Source organism: Mastomys coucha, unplaced genomic scaffold (genome assembly GCF_008632895.1).
Source record: "Mastomys coucha isolate ucsf_1 unplaced genomic scaffold, UCSF_Mcou_1 pScaffold21, whole genome shotgun sequence".
In the NCBI taxonomy this organism is placed as follows: domain Eukaryota; kingdom Metazoa; phylum Chordata; class Mammalia; order Rodentia; family Muridae; genus Mastomys; species Mastomys coucha.
This window is the reverse complement of record NW_022196904.1, coordinates 129928393-129939120: the sequence shown is the minus strand read 5'-3', so window position 1 is coordinate 129939120 and position 10728 is coordinate 129928393. Positions and strand designations below refer to the sequence as shown.

General features: G+C 45.8%; 1 protein-coding gene across 1 annotated transcript in view; it reads left to right on the top strand.

Moving 5' to 3' along the window:
- Positions 1-8810: 8810 nt before the first annotated feature.
- LOC116103189 (zinc finger protein 345-like) overlaps positions 8811-10728 on the top strand; it is a 32204-nt gene continuing 30286 nt past the window's right edge. Inside the window, exon 1 of the mRNA XM_031388744.1 lies at positions 8811-9020. Within this exon, the coding sequence (XP_031244604.1) occupies positions 9018-9020 (3 nt within the window). The 5' untranslated portion in view covers positions 8811-9017. The remainder of the gene's footprint in view (positions 9021-10728) is intronic.

The following is a 10728-nucleotide window of genomic DNA, read 5'->3' as shown; positions in this document are numbered from 1 at the left end:
AGCCAGTGGTGGCGCACGCCTTTAATCCCAGCACTTGGAAGGCAGAAGCAGGTGGATATCTGAGTTCAAGACCAACCTGGTCTACAGAGTGAGTTCCAGGACGGCCAGGGCTAAACAAAAACAAAACAAAACAAAACAAACAAACAAAAAGAACGAGGATATTATGAAATTTGCAGGCAAATGGATGGAACTAGAAAAATATCATCCTGAGAGAGGTAACTCAGACCCAGAAACACACACACTGTATGTACTCACAAGTGGATATTAGCCATAAAGTACAGAATAACCACTCTATTATCCACAGACCCAAAGAAACTAGGTAACAAGGAGGGATCAAGGGAGGATGGATGAATCTCACTCAGAAGGGGCAATAAAATAGACATCAGAGGTGAATAGAGGGGGGAACTGGATGGGATGGGGGTGGGGAGGGGAACAGGAGGGACGAAGTGTGAGGAGGTGGTGAACAGCTCCGGGATGGGCCACCCCTCCCTGCAGCATGCTCCTTCTGGGTTTCACCCTTTTTCTGTAAGTCAACACCCCTCAGGTCCCCAAACTGAGTAGGTTTCCAGGCTCATTTGGAAGAAGGTGGCTTTCCCAGACATGTTCAAATAGGGACAAGGGAAACTCCCAGGAATCTATGAGGATGGCCCTAGCTAAGACTCCTAACAACAGGGGCTGTGGAACCTGATAAGGCTGCCTCCTGTAAACCAGGTAAGACTTCCAATGGAGGGATGGGGACACCAACCCACCCACAAAACTTTCAACCCAAAATTTGTCCTGCCTACAAGATGTGCAGGGATAAAGACGGAGCAGAAATTGAGGGAATGGCCAACCAGTAGTGACTCAACCATCCTGAGACCCATCTCATGAGAAAGAGCCTACCCCTGACACTGTTAATGATATTCTTTGTAGACAGGAACCTAGCTAGCATAACAGTCCTCTAAAAGGCTTCACCCAGCAGCAGAGACCCACAAGCAAACATTAGGCGGAGCTTGAGAAATCTTGTGGAAGAAGGGGAGGAAGGACTGAAGGGGCCAGAGAAGTCAAGGACTCCACAAGAAAGCCTACAGAGTCAACTAACCGGGGCCCACAGGGGATCACAGACTGAACTGCCTGAACTGCAGGCATGGTACGAACCGAGGCTGCCTGCACATATGCAACTGACATGGAGCTCCGTCTTCATGTGGGTCTCTGAACTACTGGTGCAGGGGCTCTCTCTGACTCTGCTGCCCTCCTTTGGAACCCTATCCCCTAACTGGGATACCTTGTCTACCCCCAGTAGGAGAAGATGCACCTATTCCTACTGCAGCTTGATAAGCCAAGGCGGGTTGCTATCCACAGGAGGCCTCCCCTCCACTGAGAAGAAGGGGAGGGGAAGCTGAGAGGAGAGGAGGAAGGGGAAGCTGGGATCGGCATGTAAAGTAATTAATGGGGGTGGGGGAGCCCTGAGGAGGAGAGTCCAAATCCTGGAAGCCAGGAATTGTAACAATGGAAGTTGTGGAGTACTGACTCCACAAAGTTGTCATTTGACTTCCTTACAAGAGCTGTGGCACTACTCCACCTCCATCACACATACAATACCGAGTTAATTTTTGAAAAAAATCGAGGCATTAGTTGGCCCAGGTTAGCCTTTCTGCAAACATTTGAAGAGGGCAGGAAAGATTCCCTGTCTTGACTGCTGATGGGTCATGTGACCTTGCCTCAGTTTCCTAATGGGTACAGAGCAGTAAGCACTCCTAGTACAGTTGAGATTCCAAGCAAGGCTCTCCAATTCCTCAAGACCCTCTGCCCATTCTTTGTTTTTGGTGCAGTTGGGTGGGAGGGCAAGGCTGTCTGAACCCTGTGACTTTACCCTAACTCCTCTGTGTTAGGGTTATATAATATATGTATGTGTAAGATCCCAGTAAACAAGGACATCTCAGAAAAACACCAGGAGGTCAAGAATTTTCTTAATAAGATAAGCTCAGGAACTTTAGGAAGGTAGCAGAACTCTCCGGAAGGGAAAGGCTAACTAACATTCCTCCGATCACAGGGTGAGAAACAACCTGTGGGTGGAGACACATTCTGTGGGGTGGGGCCTTTGCCCACCTTCAGACAAGGGATGTCCTTGCCACCTCATTCCCTAAAGACCAATCAGTTTAAAAAGTCACACTGTTCTACTAATCACGTTGTGTCTAATGTTTGCTGCCCTGAAAATTGTATAAAAACCCAGTGAACAAGCTGTTGAGGGGGTGGGGGTGGGGTGGGGTGGGGTGTGTGTGTCGTCTCCTTTCCTTAGGATCTTGGACGGCCTCAGTGTACTGAAATAAAAATCATCATGCTTTTTGCATCGATCAGGCTCCATATGATTCACTCAGAGGGTCTCTGGTAAGCTAAGGCTCGACAGGGTCTTACATATGTATATGTATATATACATATGTATGTATGTATGTGTATATATACCACATTCTCAAGGTATCATGTGATCTATAAAAAACCAAGGTGGGCTTCTGAGATAGCTCAGCAGCAGAAGCTGTTGCTGGCAGGCCTGATGACTGGAGTTTGATCCCAGGATCCTGCAAGGTGGCAGAAAAGAACTGACTCCCCAGAGCTGTCATCCTGTCTCCCTGGTCCCTGATGTTCAGAGAAGAATTTGAGAAGCCATCCTTAGAATATGCACTAGAAGGGTCAATGACCACCTTAGACATGACAAGGTGAACTGAGGTGGGGTGTAGAATTGGCCATTGATCACTCAGCAGACTTTTCTCTGAGGGAACAAAGCTTAATTCTCTGGGGCCATCAAAATGCTCTCTGGGCCCATCAGAAAATTTGATGGGGTGGATGGTAAAGTCCCTGGGGCCTGCGGTGGGGCCTGCGGAGGGGCCTGCGGTAAACCCTCGGGGTCCAGGGAAGAAGGGTGAGGGAAAAGTTACACACACATGCACACATACATGCACACTTGGTGGATGAAGCAGGCTCCAACAAATGCCAACAACTTTACATCCATACACTTACATACATTTGGTGGGCAGAGCAAAGCTCTTACCATTTTACACATATACATACATACACATTTGATGGATGCAGCAAAGCGCCAACAAGTTTATTTTTTTCTCCCACAGTTTATATATCACAGCAGCATCTGTTAGGCAGAACAAAAATCACAATGCGGTTATATTCTATTTTTCTTTAAGTGAACAATTACCATGAGTATATGTAAGAAAAAAACCATGTTCCCCCACATGATCAAATGTTTTACTTATTATGGATAAAAGACACCAAATTGTTCCCAAGAACTCACATACATTTGTAACTAAGCAATTTGGTATAGATTAACAAAGTATACGCAAGCAAGGCAATTTTCTCAGTCAGTTTCTTTTACTGGCAGGCTGCAATTTGCAGTGACAAGGAAAGAATCAATTATTTTATTATTTATCTTAAAAAGTAATCTTATAAAAATCTTAAAAGAATCACAAATCTAAACTTTTTTTTTGTTGTTTTTTTGTTTTTGTTTTTGTTTTTGTTTTTTTGAGACAGGGTTTCTCTGTGTAGCCCTGGCTGTCCTGGAACTCAGTCTGTAGATCAGGCTGGCCTCGAGGAACTCAGAAATCCGCCTGCTTCTGCCTCCCAAGTGCTGGGATTAAAGGCGTGCGCCACCACCGCCCTGCTAAATCTAAACTTTTATATAAAAAACAAGCAGCCATTTCTCCTTTAAGTCCTCAGGGTGCATGCTGACTCATTAACAACTTTTTATTAAATCATATCAGGAAGCTGAGGTTCAAAACGGGTGCAAGAAATTAATCACCACCTTAATCACCAGCCATCTTTAGCAAGAGAGGCAGGTCAGGTAGTACTAGCTGGGCTGCCTTTGTTCTTGTTCCCTGGCCTCAAAAAAATCCCTAACTCAGCTATTAAGAGTGTGCATTTCTGAACTTCAAATTGTTCCCTCAGATTTTCTATGTCAAAGCCACTAGCAAAAACATCTTAACCTAACTTTACTGGCAATCTACTTTTCCAAATTCTTTCTCAGGGTGGTGGATGAATCATTAACCTGCTCCAGCAGTAAGGCTTGAAAAATGTCAATCACTATTATTGTGAGTGCCAATGATACTGCCCAGGGAGGGGCTGGAAACCCCCTTAGAATTTTCATACATCTCATAATGAGGAGGGAGCCACCGGCAAAAAAGCAGAGCAAAACTCCACAACAGCATGAAGTCCTCAGGGCATGAAGTCCTTGAGGCTCTGCCTCTCCATGGCACACCCATCATGATTGTGCTAAATGGTGTGTCACATCCCATGAGTTCTAAAGCTGTTTTGCTGTTCCTCTTGCAGGGATCTCAACGTAGAAGGATGCCTAGAAAGTTGGAAGCGGTGGCCACTGCGCTCGAGGAGCCTTTGTGGACTATGACCCTTAGTTTTTCTCTTAACCTTTTGTGCTCTTGACACTTTTTCTTTTAGATTCATTTATTTTTTATTTTATGTGTACGGGTGGTTTTGCCTGCATGTTATGCACGTGTGCCACATGTTTTACAGAAGCCAGAGGAGGGTGATTGATCCTCTAAAATTGGAGTTAAGAGACCATTGTTAGCTGCCATGTGGGTGCTGGAAACCAAACCCAGGTTGTCTGCAAAAGCAGCCAGTGCTCTTAGCTCCTGAGCCCTTTATCCAGCCCCTCCCTCTTGGCACTTGTTCAATATGCTCTCAGATCACTTCTTGTAAAGTCCCAAATGTAAGTAAACTACCAAACAGTAGTCAACTCTTTTTGAAAGTCTCTTTAAACACTCCCTAAAAGAGGCCAGATGCTGTCTCCTTGGACCAGATGGTGTAGGATGGGGGTGTGGGGGTGTTGTCAGAATACGGCAGCTGTTCTGGGCCTCCTGGTACCTGGCCCTTGTAAAGAATCAGTCAGGTTCATCATACTGAGACTTCCCAAAACTTCCCCAAAGAAGGCTTTGCATATCAGGGCCCTATGGTGCCTGTAGGTGAATTTGAAGAAGAGTCCTCATTATTTATTTATTAGTCTGGGAACCAGCCCCACAGTCCTGTACATGCTGAGCAAAGCTTCTACTGCTGAGCTTTACTCCCAGCCCTGAGGCCTCGCTCTTAAGGGAGTTAGCTACCAAAATTTGTCATAATAAACACTTGACTGATCTTCAGATGCAAACAAAGAATAATAAAATGTGAACATTTTTTAAAAACTTGAGAAACATTCAAAATTATAAAGACAGCTGTATCATATAAGATGACTGGTTACAACACTCTGTCAGATACAGGTCTTATAAAACGAAGGAGATTTTGGAGTTGGCAATTCTTCTCCCATAGCGTATTGTGGCTTAATTTCTTACCAAAGGGCCAGGGAACCAACGCAATAATAGAGCACTTGCCTAATGAGGGCAAAGTCTGAAAAAACCTAAAAATACACAAAACGAGTAAAGTACCCGTATCTGGATCTTTTCCATTTTTCCAGATTGAAGCTACCAAATGGAAGCTTGGTATCAGGGGGAAATTTCAAACATCCAAAACCAGAACCAGTACTACAATGAGCACGGAGCTAACATTATTCGTATCTGTCTATGTAACTGCCAGTATTGGTTTTCTATTACTGCAGAACACGTTTCTCTATACTTTGCCATAGCACAGTATATGTCTATCTGCATTTCAGGAAGCCAGGAGCCCAGCTTGGCTAGATCTCTGCTCCAGGGTCTCCCAAAGACACATTCTCATACAGAGACCTCCAGGGAAGGGCCGCCTCCAAGTTTGCTCAGTGTTGCAGGAATCTATCTGGATAAGCACTCTGACACCAAAGAGAGTAGAATTGAGGGGATGTCATCAGCACAGCGAAGCCAGGACAGCTCTTGAAAAGCATCGACAGGTCTTGTCTGTGTCTTGCTTTATACACTTAAGACCACAAGGTGGGGTGGGCAGGCAAGCCAGATTTTACAGAAGCCCGTGTTGAAGTCAGTCAGCAGGTTGTTCACGGCAGAGACCCAGTGTTTTAGCTATGACTCCAGGTCATTTTGTTCCAGGTAGCAAGCGAAATCATGCTTGGCAAATAGGCAGCCTAAGTAGTGCTTTAAGTAAATCGCCACATAATTCAACAAACAGTGTCTATAAGTTGGTATTTTCTACCTTATTCTACTTCCCAGTTTGTTGGCAGGATTCATCTCCTTGTGGGTGTCAGATGGAGGCTTCTATTTTCTGGTTGGCATTGGCTCTTGCCCATGGCTCCCTCCACAGGCTGTTGATGATACTGGTGCTTGATTCTCCTGGCAGGAGGATCTTTGGCTTCAGATAAGACGATCTTTTATAACACCACCCCAGAAGTAACATCATGCTATCTGTGCTGTGCTCTCTTGGTTAGAAGCACACCCACTCTCAAGGGTTTGCCTCACTGGATCACCACACTCTCTGCCTATCCATCCTCTTCCTAGCCACGCACCCTTTCACCATCCATCCTTTGACTGCTTATGACAACAGGTGAATTATGAACACTTGAAAACGGCCAATGTTAGGACTCTGCAACTCAGCATCCATATGTATTTCCCAAAGAAACTTCCCATATTTTATTATGGTAGTGTTTCCTCACATGGGAAATTGGACAGCAATTTCCAATATATCCCTAATGTTTCTTAAATAGATATCCTATCATTTAAAAATTTTTATTGGTATTTGTTTTTACTTTTTTTTTTGAGACAGGGTTTCTCTGTGTAGCCCTGGCTGTCCTGGAACTCACTCTGTAGACCAGGCTGGTCTCGCACTCAGAAATTCACCTGCCTCTGCCTCCCAAGTGCTGGGATTAAATGTCATTGTTTTTACTTTTTAAAAATTTGAGATTGCAATATAATTACGTTTCCTTTCCTTCTCCCCCAAGCCCTCCCAAACACTCCTCTCAACTCTCCAAATTCATGGCTGCTTCTCCCATTAGTTGTTATTGCATGCGCAAATGTATATTCCTATATATTTCTAAGTGTAACATGCTCAGTCTGTCTGCTGTTAGATGTATGTATGTTTTCAGGGCTCACCATTTGGCACTGAGCAACTGACTGGCATGCTATTTCCTGGGGAAGACTACCTCTCCCACTTCTAGCTTTCCTCAGTAGCCTGTAGTTCTTTGTATAGGTAGGGTTGGGGTGAATGGAGGGAGAGAACTGGATGGGAGAGCAGGTGAGGAGGGGAATGGGGGTAGCCATCAGGTGTGGGGAGGGTTAGGAGGGCTGTGGACGAGCATGGAAGCCATAATGGCTGTTTTAAAGTCTCTCTCTGGCCGGGCAGTGGTGGCGCACTCCCTTAATCCCAGCACTTGGGAGGCAGAGGCAGGCGGATTTCTGAGTTCGAGGCCAGCCTGGTCTATAGAGTGAGTTCCAGGACAGCCAGGGCTACACAGAGAAACGAGTCGCTCTCTGTGCTTCAGCTGTGTTGGAATATTCAGGGCCTGCTGAGGTGGGATCACCATGGTTGTTGTTGTGTTTCTTTGCTGGGTTGGGATGATTAAAGATCTAGGAGCTGATCTCTGGATTTATCTTCTTGGGTGGGTGTTTTGTTCTTTGGTTTCTGTTTCTTCTCTGGAGTTTTAGAGAGTGTGATAGCTACGGGTGGCTGTTTTCCTGGCCTGTTCAGATGATGTGTTCACAGGCAATGCCTGCTAGTGTTGGAGGCTGGGTCACTGGAATGAGATGGGGGAAGTATTGTTGGAAGAGGCCTTTGTTATCCATTGGGCTGGGCTAGAGAGGAAAGGGAGAGCCCAGCAGGTTTTCAGTAGAAGAGCTGTGGATAAGACTGAGGGGGATTTGATCTTAGTAGCAGTAGGAGAGGCGTGGGTCTTCCCCACTTGGTGCCCTGGGAGGTGAGGGGCAGCCCTGGGGCTAACAGGGGGTGCCTGCTGGAGTTGGCAGGTCTGGTATACAGTGACGGGTTGGAGGTGGGAACTTAAGAGAAGATCTGTCTGTAAGATCGATAGGAGATGAGGGCAGGGTGGAGGGAGGCTGTGGCAGATGTTCTGCTGCAGCATTAGGGGCCAGGCTGCAGACTGAGCCTTGGAGAACAGAGAGAGACAGAAGAAGGAGGTCTGTAGGTAGTCTTCCTGCTTTTCTGGCTGGCTTGGCCTGTAGGCTGTATATTTTGGGAGTATTTTGGAAAGCCCTGCTCAACAACACAGAAGAAGGCCTCTGCCCTATTTTTCTCTAGTTAAACCTAAATCTCACAAAGACAGTCTTGAGGGACCATTGGAACCCTCATCATCAGTAGAACAACCAGTGCTCCTATCCTGTGAGCCATCTCTCCAGCCCCTTGTTTTATGTGAGTGTTCAGGGAATGTGTGCACCCAAGTACCCAAGTGTGCTGGAGGAGGCCAGAAGAGGGCTGGGCCATAGGCATCTGTGAACTGTCTGGGTGCCAGGAACAGCCCTAAGGTCCTCTGAAAGAGCCAGTGCTAACTAATTCTTAACCTCAGGAGCAGCCTCCATTGAGCGTTTGAATCTTTACTCACCTCTTTAGTTGTTCACTAGTACACTGTAACAGCAGAGACAGGAAAAGTGAAGTGAATTGTAAAAATAGCTATCATTATACTCTTCTGTGTGAATATTTACAGATCATGTACATATCAATTAATAAGTTGATATGACTATGTAAAGTGAAATTAAAATGTCTTAGATGGGCTGTGTCCTCCTGTTGGAAAATTGGCCTTAACACAGCTGCTGCCAGAAGTCCTGGGCTCAATCCACCCAAACCAAATTGAAATTGAAACTCCCACCCAAACCCAGTTCAAGCCAGATCAACAGCACTCATTTCTTGTCATCCTAAGCCTGGAGCCCTGTCCAATCAGAGGTGTCGTTTGATAACTGTCCAATTAGGAACGTTGCCAGAGCGGTGGGCAGGCTCTCAAAACCTCGCGTGCTTTCGCTGGAGCTGGCCATCTTTGGCACCTCTGGGAGCATCTGTTGTTGTGCTGCAGAGGCGGTGACGTTGTCAGGTGCCTTGTCATCCTCTGGCCTGGTCCCAGAGGCACGCGTAGGGGCCCGGGATACTTCAGAAGCGGGGAGATGGTGAGTGTCTGCCTGGCGTCCTGGTGAAATCTGGCTTCCACAGGTCTCCCTGGAGTCTGCACAAGGGTAGCAGGTCCAAGTCTCCTCCGTGTGGGGGCGGAGCGGGGCGGGGCGGGGCTGTGCAGACAGTGGGGATTCTGGGTCTCATCTTTTCCCTCTGCAGAGTGGTGCTAGGCGGACAGTGGGGTCCCTGGTAAAGCTGTTAGTTGCCCACCCCGCGTTGTGTGCTCAGATCCTGCTGAGCGAGCCATCTCTGGGCGGCTGTGTTCCTACAATACACTGCAGATGTGTGCTGATCCTGGTGATCTCAGGAATGGATTCCTATTGGCTGGCTTGTGTGGTTTCCATCAGCAGCTGGGCAGGACAGATCCTGGAGCTAGATAGTTGCTGCTTTCTGCCATTTTGTTCAACATAGCTGATTAAAACCCCATAAAAACACTTGGTTAATGTGCTATGGGCCAGATTTTCCATTATATTGTTAGCTGCTTTTCTCTTTTCTCTTGTGGAATTAACATTTTCATTGTCATTTTATGTATATGCAAGCACACACTCAAATGTGGAGTGTTTGTGGAGGCCAGATGAGGTCTTTGGAGCTCCTGGATCAGGGTGACAGTTGTGAGTCACCTGACATGGGCAATGGGAGCCAAATTCTGGTCCTGTGTAAGAACAGCAAGGGATTTTACCACTGAGCCACCACGTCTCAAGCTTGTGGATTCCTTGAGTATCCCGCATACATCATTATATCTGATTCAGAAGCTTTTAAAATTCTTTGATTGCTTTGCTTTTGGGAATGAAGGGTCACATTTATGGAAGGTACTGGCTGTACTAGTGAAGGTCCTGAAGCAGACCTCAGTGTGCAGGTTTTCATTGTAGCACATGTTCTTGTCATGGATATACACTCTTTTCTTGTATTATAAGAAAAAAAATCATATATTTCCAATTGTCTTAAAAATACAAAATATAAGCTGGGTGGTGGTGGTGCACACCTTTAATCCCAACACTTGGGAGGCAGAGGCAGGTGGATTACTGAGTTCGAGGCCAGCCTGGTCTACAAAGTGAGCTCCAGGACAGCCAGGGCTATACAGAGAAACCCTGTCTCGGAAAAAAAAAAAGTACAAAATATAGTTAATAAGGACTAGGAAAAAAATTGAAGAAGATATAAGACTCAAATGACACTTTTATTTTTTTGTTAAGTATGTGCATATTAATAGTGTCTGAAATGAAAGCAAGCCATAATTTCAAATAGATTACTAAGGTTTTTTGTCTGGTCTTTCTCCTCCCAACTCTAAAACCTGGTCTCAGGGTGTAGTCCTGTGTAGCTTAGAATTCACAGAGATGCACCTGCCTCTGCCCCTTGAGTGTTGAGGTTAAAGGTAAGGATCACCATGCCTGGCTAGTCTGTTGTTTTTGATGTGTTGTTATTTCATATGGATACATAAAATAAAAGTTTTATTCATCAATTTTGTCTTGTTTTCCTTATCTTTAAAATGTATAATAATTTTGCATTAATTGCACAGATTAACAGGTGTTATAGCAGCGCTTGTTTACACACATGTCACACTTTGGTCACCCTCAGGTCACTTTCCCATGTCCTCTGTTCTCTCTCTGGCTCCCTTCCCTACTAGTCTCTGCAGCTTCATGTGGGTCTGTTCTCTGTCTGTTCCTCTCTCCCACTGTAGTTTCTACATGTGAGATGCAGGGCGAGACG